This window comes from Osmia bicornis, chromosome 9, assembly GCF_907164935.1.
Source record: "Osmia bicornis bicornis chromosome 9, iOsmBic2.1, whole genome shotgun sequence".
Lineage (NCBI taxonomy): Eukaryota > Metazoa > Arthropoda > Insecta > Hymenoptera > Megachilidae > Osmia > Osmia bicornis.
Window position 1 is genome coordinate 6,358,612 of NC_060224.1, and position 22,340 is coordinate 6,380,951.

Sequence of the window (22,340 nt, forward strand, 5' to 3'; positions counted from 1 at the left end):
TAAAGCAAGCTCATTAGTCTCTCAGCACTCGGCCGGGACACTTTTTCGTGGATCAAGCTCGCAGATATTGTGTGTCCCGTACCATAAACACCTTTGTCTCGTCCTTTCTCACCCTGTTCGTCGCTAAAACCCCTTTCAACATTGCACCGACGATCAGTCTTTGGCTCTGAACAAAGTTTGCGCAGAGTGCTCCTCCCGTGTTCGAAACAGGACTATCTTGCCGCGAGGGGATGCAATCGAATTCGATGGGTTGCAGTGCACGTGTTAGTTGACTGTCGCGGAGCATCGAACCCCACACGACCACGCGTCTCTCACTTCTATTCGAAGTACCTACGCAAGGTCCAAAACGTTTAGTATCCTCCAGGAGGGATTTCCGTCCGTTCCTCTGTGAAGGTTCACCAGTTGGTTGATGGTCGGGTGTCAGGGTAGAGATATTTTACCGGAGAAAAATTCTGTATAAAGAGAATATAGTTGATTCGGTCGAAGAAGAAGAACGGATCCAGATAGGGAGGATCGAAGCGGCTGGAAGGAGGACTCGGGCGGGTTAAGGTCGTCGACACGACGACGCGTCGCGTACGGGGCGGAACGGGAAGTCAGAAGACGGGGACGCTATCGAGGACGGCCGATGGTCGAAACAACGTCGATCCAACGGTTCGCGATCAAGTTCCCGATGCTGCAGCCACCGTCTCCCTTATTGGAGATGGCATCCCTGCGTCTGCCGGACTCGGAGGAGTTCGACGTCGACACGCGTCGTAGAAGTAACAACGGTAACGTTCAGCCTACGACCGTGTCGGCGGTGCCACCAACTACCGGCACCCTTCTACAGATGAGGAACGACCTGGGTGATTATTTGAACAATCTGATCGCGGAGGCCATCACGACCGATCCAAGGACGTCGATGGAGGAGCACGGTGGACTTTTGAATGCTAGTAAAACGGCGAACCTGTCGACCGCCGAACAAATACCCGACCGTCTGTACAGGCATAGCATGGCTATGTCGGCGGTTTATTGTGTCGCTTACGTCCTGGTCTTCGTCGTCGGTCTGATCGGTAATAGTTTCGTCATAGCGGTAGTGTATCGGTCCCCGCGGATGAGGACCGTCACGAACTTCTTCATCGTCAACCTTGCTGTTGCTGATGTCCTCGTCATCGTATTCTGCCTGCCGGCTACTCTGATGAGCAACATATTTGTCCGTGAGTGCCAAATTAATAAGTTTCATTTTATGTTTTTCTATGTTTTCTCTGTAGATCGTTCGAATCTCGGATGAGACGATGTGATCGAAAGGGCGGGGAGGAAAATGGAAAATGCTCAGTCGGTGAGATTGAATCGATCGATGGTATTGATCGTGAATGTCGGGCCGATTGGGCGGAAGAAAAAAAAAAACGCGAAAATTGGATCGAAGGCGATTAAAGGGGTGGCGGGGTGGTCGCGATTCGTTCGCTGTCGATTTGTCGTTGCAGGGTGTCCTCGCGCGACTTTGAGCGGGGCGAAGAGGGTGGCTGGCGGGGATCCCTTGGTACTAGGGAATCGATCCCTTCGCGATTCTCTCCGGCGCTGTTCACGCTCGGTGCGCCGAGCGTATCGCGATTCCCAGCTTTCAGCAAACGACAGCTTCGTCTCGAGCAACGGTGAATAAATTATTCGATAATGGAGTCGCGGGGTAAATCTCAGCCGATTCTTTTCTATTTCTTCGCGATTCGATACAGAACGATTTTAATCTCGTAAGACGATGGAGGCGCACCCGTTCCTTCCATGTAAACGATCAATTCAATAACGATTAATTAAATGGGTCAGTTAATACTGATAACACCGGTGGATAACGAGCCTCGCATCGTGGATAAATATGAATTTGTCGTTGGCACGAGGTGCAATTAAGCCGAGATCGTTAGGCGCACATCCGTTGGCTAACGTTCGTCGAATCACAAACAGTCGTGGCTTAAGCTGCAAGGACGACGCGTATACGATTGTAAACGGCATCTTTACGACGCTTTTCGTCGCTTTTCGTCTCGTGTTTGTCAGTTTGATCGCGCGTTACGAGCTCGTTCCGTTCGCCCGGATTTATGAAGATCCAACGGTAGATCCTTCGTATCGATCGTTAACTATCTTGCGATTTGTAGCTATCTTGTCTCGATTTTACTATCTGTGTTAGGGATTCGGAGTTGAAACTTGTTCGAAACGTGATAAAATTTTTTCCAATTTTACTCCAAGATAAAAAATTTATGTATAGATACTGTCTTTTTTATTGCTGGTAGAATTTTTTATTCTGTAGTTTCTATTTATAATTTTCAGGAACATCAGTTCCTTCTTTATTATTGTAAATAATTTTTTAGCTTGGAATTATTAACATTTTAAAGGACAGATCAAGTCATTTTCTTTATTGAAATTCATCATTACTCAATCACTGACAGGTTTAGAAAAACGAAGATTTATCTTCTTGTTGCATATTATAAAGGATCTAAAAAAACATTTAATTGCCAACAATCATCGCACATAAATCTTTTATCACTTTCCCGTGCTCGTAAATGAACTTTGATCAAGAATCCTTAACTAATCGTCGATGAACGACCATCTCTTCAATTTTATCGCCACGTGTCATAAACAAGCTACTATATTCTATTGATCAAAATTCGCTGAAATCTATTTTCCCATTTCCAAATGAACGCAGAATAAAGGTATTCTCGTAACGATTGACTTACCATCGCGTAATCGCAAAGGTCGTTGTAATTGTAAACAGAAACGCATCGTTTGACCATGAGCTCCCAGACTTCTTGCAGAGGCTAATTAATTGCTGGCGTGTCGCATGATTAACGACGTCATTAGCACGCACTCGCTTTCAACTCGAACTTGTTTTTCGCGAGAGACAAAAATTTTCCTTGCAACTTGCAGCCCCATAGAAGATACTTCCTACAGAATTTACTTGCACCTAATGGAACAAGATCAACTTTTTTCAATTTGGGAAACGTTCTTGTAGAATAACACTTTTTTTATTTGGACCGTCATTAAAATCGTAGAGAGACATGAAGTTTTCCACTAACTCTGCCTGTTTTTAACGAAAGAAATCGAGAGTCTATAACGAAATTGAACTGGTCTCGTTCGTTTTTGCGGCGACATAGAACTTCCTCTGTTTCCTGTAGTACGATCATTGAACGGTGAGAAGAAGCTTCGTTCTCGCGAAATGACTTTTGCGCCAGGGAATCGTGGACAATGTTTTTCTTAGGTCTTTGTCAAGTAATTTATTACCTTGCTCGTGGTTGCGGATGAAAATGTTTTTCCCGAAGCAGACAGTAATAAGGTCATTTTCAAAGAATCTTTTCATTGTGTTTGATCGTTTGGAAAATACATTGCATTTAAAATAATTATCCGAAATTTATTAAAATTATTTTAGATATTTTTCAAGTTTTAGCTGCAATATTTGTTTCATGGATAGTGCTTGTTATCGATGCTAATTTGTTAGAGAGCAGAAACTCAGCACGGATCGCGAGCACAACGCATTAAGCTCGTTTCATCGCGTTATTATGCATTGATCAGTAGTCAAAGAAGGGTGTCGACCAATATCGTTGTAACGTAATCGTTCGCGATTACACTCAGCCTCATTTCCATTTCACTCTAATAACGCGGCAGTATTTCGAATCGCGGTTATAACGCAATTACACGAGTTTCCATGGATTTGCATAGTTTTCTAAACGAACATTTGCCTCGGTCGCGCCTCTTCCGGTGTGGGAGCTTTGAAGTGCACGTTTCCCGGAATACCAATGCTCTGTGAAAAACGTTCTTCGAGCGAGAAGATTAAGTAAAACCAAGAAAGCTTTGGCGGATTCTTTTTTATTGTCGCCGACGAAGAAAAAAAGAGCGACACGGGATGTTGGATGTTTGTCTGCAAGCTTTTCGTGAAACTTATTTCAGCGGTTTCTTCGTTAATTGAGCCGAAAGTTTAGCAGAATGAAAATTAAAGACTTGACGGACGTTCAGAGAATTTTAAGTTGGTGGTAACGTCGTGGAAGTCAAATATTGTTAACAGAGTTTATGTTACATAACGAAAAGTTTCGCCGGAAATAGAGTTCTCGGAACGCATAAGTGGACTGAAATAAAGAAAATAGAAGTATATCCATCGATTTACAACTTCATAAGGCTTCTATATTCTTTCACCGTTGGTTTTATTAAAAGTTACTGTAATAGCAGTTTTAAAGCTGTTCTATAATCACGTTAAAATCAGCTAAGACGAGTTTTATATTCCTCAAGTAAGTTGTTCGTAACTATAGATCGAGTGGCTAAATATTCATGCTCGTCGAATGAATTATGCTTCTTTAAATAGCATACCGAGAAGTTGAAATAAAAATCTGTAGAGTATCTAGAGTAACTTCTTCAAGCAGTTATTCTTCACTAGATTTTTTATATCCTTCTTGCAATTAATTCTAACTTTTTTTTTATTCATTTAACAAGTGAGTCTGTAAACTGTGAATAAACGAGAGAGTGAATAATCACGAGATTCCGTATAAACTATCCTCAAAACGACGTTAAACGTCTCAGCGGTGTATTTACGTCTGTATTAAGATCTTCCTCATTAAAGTTATCACTTTATCAATCTCGGTTGCCGAGAAGAGGCGGAGGCTAACGACACTTTCATAAGCGTATGAATATCATTCTTGGGAAGGAGATTTTTAGGTCGTTCACTCAGCATCTCTGAAATGAAACTTTCAATTCGTGGAATATTTACCTGTAGTATCAAATATTCGAAGTCCTCATTTTTGTTTTCATTGCAATTATTCTGCTATTGTAATTAATCATTTTTACAGTCAAATGCAGATCTTTACTATTAATGCATCCCTCGTATCTTTGTGTTATTGGAACAAGAAACCAGTATTTTGAAAACGTTTACCTCGAAAATATTTCAATATTATTCTCTTTACAAGGCTACGCAATCTGGCAAATACATATAGCCAGAGATGAACGTTGCAGATGATTGCAAGAATACACTCAAGGACGAACCGTTTATCGAAGCTTTCAGTTTGGGAAATTAGAACACATTTATAATTTTGTTACTGTCATGCAAGCATTACAAAAAATAACAATTTGCTAAGTAATCATTAATTATTAAGCACATTCCAAAATGAAGATTTATTCGTATCTTCTATTTTCACTAGTAGACAGAGATCTCCTACTTCGGTGCCTTGGATCTTTTAACTAAATTCGAAATCATCGAAACGATGACTTAAACTCCCATCAATTTTACACAAATTATATTATACTTCAGCATTATGAAAATTCCTTATGTCTGATACGAAAACCGATCAATCCGTCGCGAAACGTGCTCGTTAGCTCTTCAGTCGTGATCAGCTCGTGAAGGTAACTCGAATTTCTAAAATTCGAACGATAAATATTTGAAAGGGCCGAGCTAGACCTATTAGCTCGTCGTTGGAACGCAGTTAAGCGAATACGGGCGATGAAATCAGCCTCGTCGTGGTCCGACGATCGACTCTGAGCGCGAGTATTCGATCGCTCAAATTCGATTTACCGTGTCGTTAGTCTAGAATCCCGAGATCGCTGTCAATTTCCATTTCAAAGCAAACGGGAATCGAGCCTAGTCTCTCGTGTACCTGCACACCTCCATCCCATTGCACACGTGGAAGATACGAACGTGCCCAGTCATGGGGTATGCGAGGTTGAATACCTTCGTCGTCCACAGAGACTGCTTTCAGGCTAGTAAAAAATCACTTTAGTCTCTGATAAAAATTTCGTCTCTGATAGAAACGTAGGACTTCATTGTTTTTATCAATTTCCTATCGTTACTAATTCAGCTTTATCAAATTGTAAACGTCGGCTTTGTATTATTTTGTGTTTATCAAAAATTTGATAGCTTTCCACAATCAAAACACGTAGCATTGGTCTAGGAAGAGAAAACTAGAAGCAGGGCTTCGACTTATCTTCCGGATTTGCTGGCAGTTTTGTTCGAATGGAAATGCCCGTGGTCTTGTGAGATTATCTGTAAATCCGGGATTGTATTCAAATAAGATTGTCTACCTGATTCTAAATAGCTCAGTAGAAAATTTTTATCCGCTTCTCTAATTGATTCAACGATCCTGATAACCAGAAACAATTCACTGTTTCGGTTTATACGAATACCCTTGATTCGAATTATTCTTCTTGGTAGTAAAACATCCTTATACAGATTAAGTTTAAATTCAGAATTTAATGTAGATTTTTATTTTAATATAAAATAACTGACCTACAGATTCTCTTAAGAAATTTTCGTCTATAATTTAATGCAACAGTTCACACCGTTAGTTTTTTCGTACGAAGACATTTGAATAAAATCCAAAATGAAACCGACTGTCGATCGAGGCATTAGACGCAGATGTGAACCTTCTACGAAACGTTTCTTCATCACCGTCACTCCTGGGTTACAAATTGTTTCAATAAAGTACACCCACCAGATCATTCGGAAACTTTCCATATTCTCATTAATCACAGTCGTTTTTGTAGTCTTTGATTCGCCTTACGTTCCGGTGAAAAAGCAAGTTCCTTTCGATGCAAATTTCAATTTTAGTTTGATATTAAATTGATAGAAAATGAATGTAAAATAGTACTTCGAGGCATATGTAATTATTTTACTAATTTAAAAACATTTTTATTTTACACAGAGATATTTCAAATTTTTATATGGAAATAATTTGTCCCTTTCTGTTAGTAATATATAAACCGACCTTCTGTATCTTCACTAATTGCAAAATGTCTAGCCTTACTTTTTTGATCAGAAGTTCTCTTCAACTGTGATATCTTTCATTAATTTCACGTAACCAACCGTGACGGATATCAGGAACTGTTTCGAACAGTGTAAAAGATCTGAAACTTACTTGATCCGTCTGTCGAACGACGTTTTCCGTTTCCAGTGGAATTCTTTCCAGCTCGGCCAGCTCGTTTCCGCGGGTAACAGGGCGCAAAAACGAGGGTAAAACGGCAAGGGGGTAAAGAGATGCAAAGAAAAAAGTAAAAAAAGTGAGTCCGATTAATTGTTGCGATCGATACGCCGATAATTAGGTCGTGGAATCGACGATAAATCGTCGACCTCGCGAACGAATCGAGTGGAATAAAGGTGGAAACGATAATGCGAGGGAAAGGTGACGAAGCGAAGGGTTGGTCTACGTAGAGGGTGTTCAAATTCCAATTATTTCTATAATACACAATTTAGAATATTTTAAAAAATTTGATGATAACTTTTCGAATATCAATCTTGATGAACACCCTATGTAGACGGGGTGCTACAGGGTATACTGCAGGCCAAGTATCGTAGAATATTTATAAACATTTAGCAATGGATTTCGAAATAGATAAATTCATGAATTTAGTTCAAATTATTATGGACATCTTATATAGAGAGGGTGATGGATACCAGACTGCAGGTGAAGCATTTTAGACCGTTTATGCAATTATGATAATGCAATTTCGAATACAGGTTTATAAAATATGCGATTTGATTTTTCATCGAATTTTTATAGACACCTTGTATGGTTGAGGTGGTGCACGATAGACCGTAGGTCGAGAATCGTAGATAGCAGGGCGTCGTGTTCGAGTTGAATGTATAGGTACGCCCCCGCACACGCGAACACAGGGTGAGTGTATCGAGTGCGCTGGCTGCACGGGGTGAACGCCCGGAGGTGACCGCGTCCCGCACCCTCCAACCTGCAACGCTTCTGAGAGTCTCCTTCGGAAACTGGGGCTCGGTTCCACTATGCCAGGCTCCGTGCTTCGATCCTACCCTCTGCGAGCCAGACAACCCCTCCTAGTCACCTCCTCACGCCCTCGACTAAACTGTTAACGTCCACTGTTTATCAACAATGCTCGCCAGCCACTCGAGGTCGAGCAATTTCTGCTCTGGATGATTTACCCCTTTTTCACTCGTTATTCGGAGATTTCATGCGGTTCATTATCGAGCAACAGGGGAGCGATTGTTCTTTCTTTTGAAGGTTTTTTGAAAGGTGTTTAGAAAATTGCTGATTTAAATTCTTTTTGAAAATTATTGATGTATTTTATTTTACTCTTTGGTTCGAAAGTCTAAAAACTAGAGTCCAAATGCAAAATGATCGATTAATTCTTTTCTTGATGAAAGGGAGATTTAATATAATTAAGCGCTACTTAAGAATAAATCAATTTATGGAAATTATTTCAAGTAAGATAATTCTGTATTAAGACTATCTCTGTTCGTCAACTATATCATTCGATACCTGAGAATGTTAAAAATTTGCATAGAACCTTTCTAGTATCAAAGTTTTCTCTTAACATTTCTGAAGAATTAGATACGAATCTAATTTCTTACACAGAATAGAATCGAATCTCAATGAAACTTCGTTAAAACCGGAAGCACGCTGCAGACAGCGAAAACTTCACGCGAGAAAGATTTCTCAATTATCGCCACAAAGTTTGCACGAGGAAACTCGTTCGAACAAGTGCTCGTTGATTTCACGTTTATCGCTTGATAACCGAAAGGAAACGGAAATTCGATTAGAAGGAGGCATTCTCATCGCACGTGACAGTGTTTCATCCGTAGAGCTGGTTTAAACGATCGCCATACGAATCACGAAGTCATTGTTCGTCCTAATTGACTCGCAGTGGCTCGTTTTTCCAATTAAATTAATTCACGTACCGTTTCTTTCAACGAACAAGTCCTCGATAGCCCTCAAAAGTGATTGGAAACTAATAATTCGTTAGACACGTGCCATGTTTTATTCCGGTGATTGGAATCATTTCTTGATATTCGTTTTCTTGGACAACATTATTTCAGATTTCATTTGATTAAATCATCTGAACAAAGTTTATGAAGGATAGGTTGTTCACAATTCACGGAAAAGGCTCGCGAAGAATTCCCGAGAAATATTAATGGCACGAATACCGCACGGTTCGAGGCGAAATTCCCGCGAAAAAGCCCCTGTGAAAATCATATCGCGATATTATTTCTCGATCGTGTTCGCAATTAAAGCAAAAGGCTTTCGAACGGCCGCCAGTCAGAATCCCGTGATAAATCATCGACCCTGACACATATCGCGGAATATGTGCCAGCGCACACGAACGGGCACGGTCATGGATGCATTCGAACAGGTTCGCGACACACTGCACCTACCAGCACACACGCATACGGACGCACACGGATACGTATCCAGGACAAACGTGGACAAGCTGCGTTCGCATGTGCCGGTTGAACGTGTCTATTCAGTCTGCCTTTGTCATGGCATCGCTAACCGTCACATGCTTCGTGCACGCTTAATTACACGTTATTGCGCTTCGAAGAGAACACCGTTAAGTTTTCGCTGTTGTACCCACTGGAATCGATAACAGTAAGCTCATTTCACGTAATCCTGATTCCACTAGCGAAACTGACAACAACCAGCCCGCTGTTTCAACCAGCAAAGTGCCTACTGCTGTTTGCTGCAGGATGTCTGATATATTATTGGATTTCACTACTTGTTCGCTGGTTAATCAGACGGATGGACACTTTTGTAACTCGTTCAGAGCAAAGATTGTGTTGTTTTGTTTCTAAATTGGAACTTTCGAGATGATTATATTCTTGGGGATTGATTTATAAGGAAATAGAAGGGAAATATCGCTCCTGTCTGACCTATCGTTGAGCTATACTACTTGCTCTACGCTACTTAAGCAGGAAAACGTGGTTTTTCGTAGCTTGTTCAATTCAGGAATTATGGTATACCATATCTGAGTTGTAATTCTTCAAATGATTACTACATTGTACATTTATTTATCAGGAAATAGAAAATTCATTAGAAATAGGGCTGAGATATGAACGGCACAATTATGTTACAGAAGTATAACTATTCTTTGACTGTTTTGGTTTGGAAGTATAATGATTTATAATTACTACTAATTATTCTTTATTTTTATGTGTTTTTTAACATATTTTTAACCGTTTAACTTAATTGTTTAATATTTCATTACGATTATCATTTATGTTATTCCATACCTAAAAGACAAGTTGTTTTTGCTAAGTTTCAGCAAAAACTCTTTGACAGAAATTCTATTATCTAACATTGTAATATCTTGACGGAAACTTTCAAAGAATGCCGTGCCGGAATTATTACGAAAAACGAGAATCGGTCATCGATCGTGAATTAATCAGGCCTCAAGTTTTCTCGTTTACCAGAACACGGAAAGTTCGTAGTAAGTGTACGCGCTGTGAACACGGCAGACATCCGTTTCCGGCGAATATTTCCGAGAACTCCGGGCCTCTTTCGAGCGGAGTCAGGTTTTTAAATTCGGCTCGAACTTTTCTCATTAGATCGAGCAAGTTTTTTTCCTCGTCAGTCAGTTTTTCTGTCGTGGTAACAGCTGACTCGAAGAAGAATCGTCTCACGGATTCGATCGCCGACGATGGAATAATGCGTCGAAATGACGAAAGCGACGCTGAAATGTTTCTTCAGTTGTCAGAATCAGGTGTACACAGTTGGCGTCTCGTGGCACACATGTGGTGGCAAACATTGAATCGTATTGTTGGAAGAGTTATTAACAGCACAATGCTTCTTTCTTGAGACGAATAGCGCGAGGTAAAATGAACGTTTCGTTGTCAAGGTTCGTTTGACTTATGGCGCCGTTTTGAAAGGAATGACTTCTTCTTCCAAGACAAACATTTTGATTTTGAAGTATATTAATGTTGGACATAAATTGCCTTCTTTAATAACTATGTCAATGTGCATTAAATCAATCTGATGAGCTTCATAATCCTAAAAATAATCTTGCATACAATCGTGTTAAATATTTATGCTCTATAGAATTTATAAACACGTAGGAAGAGAAATGCACGAGTATTCGTTGAAATGAATTGAACTCATTAAAAACCGTATTAACTTCCATTTCAATCCTGTCAGTTATCATTATTCAATCGTTCCTAAACGTTTCCACCGATAATCATCCGTCGAGTCGGCAACAAAGCCGCAAAAGTTTCAATTAAAGCGTCAGCCCCTCGTCGAGAGTTAATTAAGCGCGTCCCTCTGTCTTCGTTTCGTTTGGCCGCCTCCGAAACGGATTTTCCGCGGCTCGAAAAGAATAACCAGCTCGATTATCCATGCATTATTCCACGCACCAGTCACGGTGCAATATCTTCCCTTATTGGGGGTGAGAGAGAGAGAGAGAAAAAAATAGTATAGACGAGAAAAGCGGGGCTCGTGTTGATTTAACCTTGACACGGAGTCACGCCAAAAATCAAGCGCGCTCCGTTCCGCGCGATCGTTAAAAGCGGAGGGAGGAAGTTGAAATGAAATTCAGACGATAAAAATTCTTGCGGCAGGTGCGCCGTGCGCTGCGCAACGAAACGAAACGGGAAACAGGACGAATCGATCGATCAATTATAGGTACACCAGTTTTTCTTTCTTGATAACAGCGATTTTACAATTATTGCTTCATTATTAAAATTTAAAAAAAGATAGTTTTTCATTTTGATGTTCTATTCACTCATTCTTTTTTACTCTTTGTTTTAGAAGAGAACAGCAAGATTAAGAACAGTCCGAAGGTAATATCTTTCTCGGCTTCTGATAAAGTATCAAAGAAAAGAAGAAAAATGAGTTCAGTTAACAGGTTAACTGAACGCTTCAGGGTCAACGCGGTTAATCGGACATATTGTTCGACGAAATAAAACGGTCGTTCCGCGAGGTTGAGAGCGTATGTGTTTTGTTGTGCTCGGCTGGTAGAATTTCAAGAGTTCCGCGCATCGGTAACCTGACCCAAACCGAGATCCATATAACCTGTGTTTGTGTCAAGGCAAAAGGGGCCAACACTCTCGCCTGACCTACATACATCGGCCGATCACACTCCTACCCCCTCGGCTTCGACTCCGTTCGCGACCCGGCTACCCACCTGCACCCCATCGCCAACTACGCTCCCTGCACAACCCTGGATTCCAGATTTTCCCTAATACCCGCTTGATCGTTTGAAAGGGAGGAAAAATCCCTTCGAAGATCGAGGGTTTAGAGTTTTTCGTACATTCTTGGGTAATTACGGACGATCGAGAAGATTGAGGGATCTTGAGGCTAATTAAGGGATGAAATGTGTGTTGGACAGGGTGGAAGAATGTTTTCCACGGAGGTTCAATTTTGGGAGGCTAATGGAAGGGTATCTAATTCAGACCGTTAATGAAGGGATAGAAATTTTCTAATCAGAACATTTATTTTATGAATAATTTTAGTATTATTTATTATAACAGTATATGTTTCGAGTTGCAGTTTTCCAATAATGAAAGGGTTAATTCAACTCTATAAAAATTTCGAAAAAATTGTCTTCGGTCTATTGTGGAAGCTACTCGACAGATAAGCTGGAAATTAATTCACTGAACCTCAAGGTGATCAAAGTACAATCGAAGGATATACGTATGCCATAGCAAGTTCCCTTGTTCGAAGGAACGATAAGGAACGATTCGAAACCGGTCGTTTAACAAAAGGATTCGCGTGTTGCGTGCCGAATGGAATTGCAGCCGTTCCGAGGGATATGCACAGGGTCATGCGTCGACAGACCGACATCCGTGGACACGGGAGTGTTGGCACTGTTTCTACAGGTGTATTAACTGGGTCAGCGTTCCAGTTGTCGGGGGTGGCATGGGTCGTGAGGGTGCTGGTCACCGGGACGAGTTCACCTGAGGACTCTGTATCGGTTGCTCGGTGTATAACGTTTTTCGATCGAACGAACATCTTTTTGAAAGATATCCACGTTATATCCAGTCATCAATTTATTTTTTCCAGGGATCTGTGAAAGACGTCCAGGGCGTCTCTGAACGTGGATACTTTCAAGGAAATGTCTTGCCAATTTAAGAAATCTGATCTTTTTTTCAAATTTCTTTCCTTTTCTTTTTGCAAAGTACTGTTGGTTTATATTTTGTTATAAACATCAAATCAAAATATTTGACAATCGCACAAGGGAAAGATTATAGAAACTGCATGGAATCTCTTCTCTTGGTTTGTAATTAAAAAAAGCCACAGCCGGGTATCTCGGATCTCCATTAAGGCGAATTAATTAAATTATCCCTCGACAATCTTCCGCCAAGATTGTGACATGTTATTCGCGTACAGATGACGCCAAGTGTATCCGATTCGTTACCTTAAGAGATACTTTTTACGAGAAAGAAAGATAATCTTGAAACTAAGCAGAGGACGAGCAAGTAACTCGTGATGTACGAAGTAAAACTGGCAGACAGAGACATGGCCCAGTTCGGACTTGGCCTGTCCAAGGTCGTGCCTCGCGAAAAGATAATTACGTATTTAGGTCAGACAGACGGATATCTGCACGGTTCGGCCATGATACGGATAGTAGGCAGAAACTACGGCTACGTGCACGTATCATTCGCCTATTAATTCTGATACACTGAATATTTTCTGCTATCTTCGCGCCAGTCTATACCTCCACCATCAAATGTTCTCTGGCAATTGAAGTTGAGATTTATATACCGTTCAACTAACTGGAGGATCGGGTTATTCAAGAACTGGCATACACGAATCGCTGAGTGTTTGAGAAAATAATAAGGCAATGCACTATTTAATCATCTTGAAACGTTTTCATAGATGGAAGGTTTTGTTAAAAATTGATTGAATATTATTCAGGGATCATTAGTATGAGCCATTGGTGCAAAAGAATGTTTAAAGAGTTCGGAACAGACTAAAGCACGAGTCAAATATTCATCAAGTTGCAAGGTTACTTGACAAGAATCTTACGTGTTGATTGCCGTACTTCATCTTGTCACCAAGCTACCTTGAACAAAGTTACCCTGCTTTGTTATCGAGTATACAAACTTATTCCTGACCCTCGACTTTTTGTCAATATTCAGGCAACTTTTTTAGCTAGACGTCTTACCAATTTCCTTGATTCTTATACCGTTGTTGAAGGAAATCTTTTGTGGTTGCTGAAAAGGGATCGGAAGAAATGAGGGTCTTAGAAGGGTGGGTTTGAAGAATAATTCAAGTTCTTTAATCATTTTCAAGACCAATAATATTCTTTCTTTTTTTTTAAACAGTCAGATACTTTCAGAAAATTTCTTTCTATCTAGAACAATTTAACGTAAATTTCACGAGTTAAGGGCCAACACAGATGCCCGTTTTCCAATTTTCACGAAAATTGGACGTAGGAAAAGTGTTGCAGAGGCAGCGATTGCGGACAGAGTTTCACCTTCACAGTTGACTCCCGTTCCAAACCGCAACGTAATTTCCCGTCGAAGCTTCTCCATCGGTCTTCGTGGTTGCGTTCAAGGTTGAACCGTGGTGTCTGGCTTCGTTCCTCTAGCCCCGGTGTCTGTTGCAACGAAATACATCCTCGGGAAAATCGGGAAAACGGGATCGGGACAACTCGATGACTTTCGCGACAGAAATTCGAACAGTTGATTCTAAACTCTGTTCTAGCCTCGATTGTTCAGAAATTCGCGAGGCTTTTGGTCAAGGACGCGTATAAATCCGCTCGAACCGTCGCAGAGGACGGTGACAGTAAACTAAATTTTCGGATTCGCTGACGATAGACGTATCGGTTTCTTTTAGCGCAACAATTTGGTTCACATGTTCGATAATTGAAATTGAATTTTTGAGAGAAATCAATCGTTGTTCGGGTAGATGGTTCCCTACGCCCATTGTTTCATTCAAGTACCATTTTATCAAACAGTGAATCCACTGTAATTATAGTCTAAAAATATTGTTAATATTTCATCAACAACAAAATATTACGTAACTTGCAGTTAATAGCCTCCACTGTTTCAACTTGGCCATCGTCGATCGGCGAGCGACGAAGTTTCGTCTCGTCCATTAACGACGTAAGTGGACCAAGTTATTATCGGGTCGTTGAGCGGGACGAGAAAGTTGATCGTCCTCGTTGCACGATAATAACGCGGTAGTTTAGGAACGAGCGAACAGATTATTAAAAGAGCCCTGCCCGGGACGCTTACCCCGATTCAGACAGAATCATCGGCTCTATAGACAACCGCTTCCAAGTAATCTGCTAAAGGCAAAGAGCACACCTTCGATCGGTCTACTTCCAGCTAGTGTTCCGTGGTTACGTGGAGTGGTTGTTGCGTAACAGCTCGATTAGGTTATACTCGGTCGACGACCATAGGGTAACGAAGCACTACCACTTTTCGTTCGATCCACCTTTGAAATATTTTAACACTTTGACTTTATGAAAGGTTCCAATCTTCTGTTTGCAGAATGTAGTTTTAAGTATGGGTTGTTAAATGATGGCCCTCATCAGTGGCGGTTCCTTTATAAGGGCTACAAGGTCTTTCTCACTAACTATACCTAAGTTGCTGTACTTTATGCCTCTATTCCCTTTGAAAGGTAGACTTGTTATCAGTGTCGTGTTTTCGTCTTGTATCGCGAGCGGCCAAGGAGACAGACCTCGATACCGATATCGAAAGATCGATGGCATTTCCGTTTTGTGCATCCCTCGGGACCACATAGCTCTCTTTCTCCTTCTCCACCACCACCACTATCACCACCACCACCACTATTGCTACCACCCCCACAGGCACTTGTATTCGAAGGCAGTCCGTGCTTCGAAGAGGGTAGAGGCCAGTGGGACACACACCACACCTGTACAGCACCGGTATTCGGGTCATGCATCTCGGCCACTTAGACTAGGTCACTACCTCCCTCCGACTCATCCCCTCAACACTCGATTTTCTCCTCTTTTTTTCCGCCGCCACGGCCTCTGTTATTCTCCTTTCTTATTCGACGTTCCTTTGAAAACATTTCATTCTTCCCCTTTCTCCGTCTTCTTTACCAGGTTCTTTGCGACCGCCTCAATAGGCGAACAAAGAAGAGGTTCGTTCGCGAAGACTCACGATTGCCATCGATTCTGGGAACGATGTATACCGTATTGGTTTGCCAAGAAACGATTGACAGCGAAAGGAATGAACATCGGAAGACTTTTCATTTGACATTAAAGCTTTTCTTCGGGAACGTTAACGTTATCAGTCGATGGTATTGCTTGGGGTTCGTTCATAAAGGAGCTTTAATTCTCTGCCCTGAAAGAATTTGTTATTTTACTATGGTACTGTTTTTAATAGGAGAGGGAAGTATGCCTGCGTTCACTGTAAGAGGCTTATAATCGCTAATAAAGTAGAATGTTCAAGAGATTGATAGGGCAAGGACGAGAAGCTTATAATTGCTTGTTTCGCTGCTGTATAAATTAGAATATTTCAAGTAACTCGATAGAAATGAATTCATTGTTTGTAGTATTCAGATATCTTTTCGTTAAACGTTTCTTAGGGAAATAGACGATGGTACCAGGCAGTGTTTTCAAGATACAATGCGGTAACCAAGTGCCATTTTCAATTATAACAAAAATAATATTCTTCGTTTACGTAATCAACCCTTCGAGACAGCCTGTATAAGTAAAACGAAAGCTTTGGAATAGTGCATCAGGAAGAAATCGAAGAACGTTTCGAAGAATCGGAACGATGCAGCCGCTTCCGGTGCATCGACGCACCTGGAAAATAGGGGTTGCACGGTGGTGGTGCGAGACCTTGAAGCTACTCGAAACCGGGGCAGTGTCCCGAAGAGAGATTCGCGCAGTCGTAGAGGGGTCGAGCGTGTACGCGGCGAGAGGCGAAGCCAGGTTGGCCTAGATCGGGGCTGCTCCGTCGCTAAACTCGGCGTTCACACCCGGTGAATCTAGAACAGAGGCCGACTGGTTCGATTCCCTCGAGAGGACTCGTTCGTTACTCGCGCGACGTTTTCTGTAAATCTTCATCAACGCCGGAAGCGAACGAAAACGTTTTGTATCGCGACTGGCTTTCTTACGACGGACGTTTCTTTGACGGGACGTTAGATGTTGCTGTTTTATTCAGCGCGAACCTAACCGGACGTTTTTGTCCGACGGAAGGAGGGTTGAAGGTCTCGCTCGTGGAAGAAGGACGCGTTTGTACGGGCTGTTTCATATAGGGTGGTAGTGGGAAAGAGATTGTGCAGGGGAGGATGAATCTTTTTGGTGGGACATTGAGGGGAAATTGATTTTGAAGAACCGTGCTGCGGGATTGGGCGAAACTTGATTTAATGGAGCGCGCTGGATGTCTGTAGATAATCCGATAGTTGGAAATTGTATTTTATTCTTTTAAAGAGATTTAAGTATCTAATATTTAAAGAGATAAATAACTGATTGTGAGATAGGAATAAGGACTGTTATTTTAAATGGGTAATTTTTATTTTAAGAAATTTTATTGGAATTTTCTACTTTGTTATAAATTAATCGAAGCGTATTTTAATTCTGTTCAAAAAAGTATTAAGGCACCCGGGTCAGAAGTTCAATGGTTCAAAAGTTATCCTAGGGAAAGACCTGCAGGTTCATCCTGTCTTTCCCAAAAATATACTTTTAATTAATCAATTTTCGACACAAATACCTTAATACTTTTTTATAAGGAATAAAGAGATGCCATCCACATGGTATCAGAGACTTCGTTTTCCTTCAACATCCGTTGTTTGGCCGTTCGCCGTCAGCACATCAAGCAGGGTGTTTGCTCCTTTTTATATAGATGCATCGGCCGTAAAGTGCAGCACGAACGCATTTGTAGCCTGCAACAACAGATGGTGGACGGTCACGTATCATGGGTAGAAGGATAAACGATGCACACCGGCCCTAAAGGAAGCCGTATGTGTGGGTATGTGTACGTACATTCAGGGAGCCGGTACGATATCCGGTATTGTTTGAGAATTGTCTATGTCAGGTCGATAAACATTATCGTCGCGTTTCCATTCAATGTTCCCCGTACAATCGATATTTACGAGCTTTGGGAAGTCGATAACGCGAGACGTTGCTTTGACTCCCTTTTCGTCGGGGTTCAACATTTCCTGCTGTTTTAGCCTGTTTTATCGAGGAAACACGCGAAATGGAGAAGTAAAATCTGGTAAATCATGGAACAATGATAGCTAAATTTATTTATTATATTGAACTTTAACTAAAATAGTGCAAATTTAGTAAAACTTGACAATTTTTATCTGTTTTATTATTCAAGCGTACATTTCTGTACCACAAAAGCACACGGAAGCATTCAAGACACTCCTATAGCAGGAGAGAAATGTAAAAGCGAATGAGAAAGATTTCTTAGTTACACAAGTAACACAATGTATCTTTGACAACGGCTGACGGATTAGTTTGGAAGAACAATAGCTTTTGTGTGGTCGCGTTGCACAGGAACAAATCGCCAACGGCTGAATCGCGGAAGAAAGAATTTCACTTAGAGATCTGCAACATTGAATGAAATAGAAGCATGCAAAAAAACACAACGTCCAATCGCGATCTCAGATGTAAAACTCTGTTGGCTAAGGGGTGGACAAGGATTGCGCGACGAGACCCTGAATAAAATAGGGGGGGAAAAAAAAAGGAAAAAATGGGACACGCGATGGTGACTCTTGCTTCGTTAAAAGGATGGAGACTCATCAAGGGTAAGAAAAAGAGGGCTAAATGAGACTCGCAGCGTGTAATAACGTCGAGCCGGCTGCGAAAGAAGTTTTCGCGTCCATGCTCTTCCTCTTCTAAGAACGACCAGAGCTTTTAAGTGGAACATAGTTTGGTAATATTTCCTCCCTTCTTCGGGGTTGATTAAGAACTTGATGGAAATCGATGGTGACGAACAGTAGCGATGGAATGGTAGAATGGGAATCTTATGAGCAGACAGGTTTCAAACTGCACAAAGTTGAATTTTTTATAGAATCAATCTTTGATTAATTAATTAGGTTATTTCATAAGTGGCGTTGTTTTTATACCTCATTTGGATTCTTGTGACGTTTATTCTTTTTCATTTCTTCCTTGAAACATTTGTATAAATATTAAAAATCAAAATTGATGGTTACTAACAATCAAAATATCTGTTCTGCTGTAATAATAAGAAGCAATAAATCAGAAATCTGGTTCGTTTAAACGGTACGTGATTTTTATACGAGCAGTAAAATATCTTGCCGGAAGCGCAAGACAAGATAATAATTCTGCTATTGTCTGTCGTCTCTCCATATCGTTTATACACTTTTCGTAAATGATTCTAGGATTTCGTAATCGTTGCATTCGATTCGATAAAATGCTCCATATATCGTAAATTCGCGAGATTCGAGAATCTCGCCATTTCGTATCGCTAACGATTCCCTCCTTCAGTTGTATATCTGCAAATGCAGCCGTACTGTATCTCGTTCAAGGCCGACACTTTCCACCGTTAATCTCGTTCACGGTCCATCGATAATAATTTTAAACCCGTTCGTTTCCATCGTGCTCGATGATCATCGTTGTTGCCGCAGTTGACTCTTCAGCGACAGAATCCGATACAGTAATTAATTGGAATAATAGCGACGACGGTGATTTGCCTGCAAATTGTTTCCGCATCACACATCGATGCCAATTAAAGTATTTTTTTATACAATTCAGCACACGATCATCTGATTTAACTGGCAGAGCGAAAATGGTCGTGTATATTGAAATTGAGTAATAAACATTTCAAACTTCCATTCGAGATGAAATAAAATTTTGTAAATTATTCCAAGCTATCGAATCAACGAAGAAATTAACAATCAATCTTCAAAGGTGTCTTTTAAGCACACCACTTGCTGTGATGATCATAGAATTCATTCATTCACACGAATCCGCTTTTCGGTATATTTTCTGGATAGTACGTTCACGAATTTCGTGGTTGTCTAATGTCATAACGCAATATTTCATTGGATTTTCGTCTAGACGAAAATCAATGGCTGCGCCGACTGATCGGGTAAACGGTTTTCTCAATTTTTGTAGCCACTCGACTGATTACGACCAAGCTTTGGTGCTTACGTTACTCTCGACTAGTATTTTCAATGTCGAGGACGTAATTCCTTCGACAGAGTGTTCTGCAGAGTTGGTCGCCTTTGCGAGGAAAAGAGGCACGTAAATAATTCGCGCGGCATGCAAACAGAAATTGTCAACAGGATTTTCATTCTTCGCAGTTTGCTGCTTCCAACACGTTCTCTACCAGCTGGATTATCAGTGGTCCATTATTATGGACCAATTTATTACGGTTTCCATTGTTGTAACTAAGATTTTCTTCTGGAAAATTGTCGTTTTCTCCCCCAAAAAAGTCGTAACTCATTAAAATACGAAAAAGGCAAACTCAAAGGCTAGCCACGTGTTTCGCGAGAAAACGAACGACTCGTATAGACGTTGAACTTTCGAACGAACACGATAATATCGTGTGCATAGAAACAGCGTTTCATACACGCCTCCCTTTCCCCACGAAACGAAAACTCTTGGCAGTCACGCGAGGCTGAACACAGATTTGCCTTTATTTTCCTTCCCTGGGCTGTCTCTGCTCCTTTCCCAACCCTTCGACCGATAAAACGGAACCGGTTAGAGGATTTCAGCGAAGCAAATTCATGAGGTTTCGTATACCGCGAACGTTCGTGTCGTTTGTAGCCCGATTACGAGGCACAGATTCATGCGGGATGCTTGGATCGATAGAAATGTTCATTCGAAGAAGCATTTTCTTATGGAATTTCTTACTACTCTGCTTCTGATTGAAATAGTTTTTCACTCTAAATAGAACGATTGATTGATTCAGAGAGATTTTTCATCGAATCGTTAGCTTGTTACAAGCGACAAAGTGGATTCAGAAATATGTCAACTGAATTCGCAAGGGTTTTAGACATTTTGAAACTCGGCGAAAGACGACGATTTATCAGTCCATCGAAAATCAAAAAGAAATGAAAAGGTCGAAATCAAATGGAACGATCCTCGACGAAAGCACTTTTTCTTTCTCGCAGAGATTGAAAGCTACTTGACCGGGACTTCTGAAGGGTTCAAACTGGCGGCGAGTTTGAATTTCAATTTAACAGCGAGAAACGACGACTGCGCGTTCATTTTCCTGTCCTCTCGAGGGACACTTCAATCGTTGCCGGGTCAAGTCGTGAATGTACATTCTCGCTAAAAAATCATTCGATTCGTTATTTAATCGTTTGTTCAAAACCTTATCAAAATCGATTTCCAGAAAATTCTTTGCAAATTATTTCCGCCGTCCTTTTTTTCATAAAACGCAGAGGGTTTTCTTAATCCAGAAACGAAAGGATTGAAATAGAATACATGGTAAAAAAAAAAAAAAAATGAATAAAACGAAACATGATTTAGCTTAAACCTCTTTTGTTTGTTAGTCGACTAGCTGGGTCGATTTCACTTTAGCCCACGCGCGAGTTCACTTGGAAAGCTGTTTTTGTGCTGGATATTCCTAATGTGTTTATAATTTGATATTGATTGAGTTGTTTAAGTCTTATAATTAGCACTATCTATCATTTTACACTCTTGCACTCTGAAGATCAATTCAGTGCTGTAATAACTTTCGCTATGGAAAGAGGTTTTCTTGTCAAGAAAAAGGATACAACCTTGACGCAACTAGATGAATGTTGCACTTCTATACAACATTTTCTTTCACTTTATTAGAAATTTTTGTCGAGATTAATCAAGCTTGAAATCTTGTCACCGTATACAAAGTAGACGATTCATCTGTGCCACAATATTGTCCTTTACGACCGAGAATTTCTTTTATTCTTCGTCCTTGAAACAGTGTCAAAGAATAAAATGAATATTCAAACGAGATACCTTGAAACGTAGGTGGCATTATCCTAAATCCATTTAAAATCGTACAATAAAGTGAAAGCAATTAACAGCGTTTAATCCAATCAGTAATCCAGAAAGGGGTAATTTGCAATCAATAATCGTGACAGTGGGAACGAAATACGTATCAACGTGATTGCACGTTTTCATTTGTGCATAATTACAGCGGCAAAGAATTTATACAATTTCGATAATCAACGTTTGGTTTGAACTCGATTGATCGTATCAGAGAATCGACTGAGTTTCCTCTGTAATTAATTCGAAACGTTACGAAAGCAGCCGGCGTTTACCAATAAAATTTGATTTGCTTAGAAACCAACACTCGGAGAACAAATTCCGATGCCATTGAAAAAGAAATGTTTAATTAAAATAATTTGTTGCTAGCAGTTTCTGTTGTTAAATGTTTGCTCGATAATGATTGCACTTAAAATCCATCTCAGATGACCAGATACATGTTATGAATATTTCTCGGTTTAATGATTCCAGAATGACACAAGCAATTATTTCAGTGATATTCGTTAATTACTGCACTCTTCAATATTAACGCACGCGAATGTTAGCCACGATAAAACCGTATCGATCAACTTCACCGTCATCCACTTAACTTTACAGCCGACTGTCGTTTACGATTCAAATCCGACTGACTTTCGCAAGGAGCACTAAAATCTCCATACGCGTATCACATATCACTGTAACCGACTCTGTTCCGCATATTTTCCCTGAATGCCTGTTACATAACTGCTTGTAGAACAACGCAC

At 40.7% G+C, this 22,340-nt stretch overlaps 1 protein-coding gene across 1 annotated transcript in view; it reads left to right on the forward strand.

Moving 5' to 3' along the window:
• The window catches only part of LOC114880587 (neuropeptide SIFamide receptor), a 44,190-nt gene continuing 21,850 nt past the window's right edge, over nucleotides 1–22,340 (forward strand). The window contains exon 1 of the mRNA XM_029196745.2: nucleotides 1–1,193. Coding sequence (XP_029052578.1) covers nucleotides 626–1,193 — 568 coding nt within the window. The 5' untranslated portion in view covers nucleotides 1–625. The remainder of the gene's footprint in view (nucleotides 1,194–22,340) is intronic.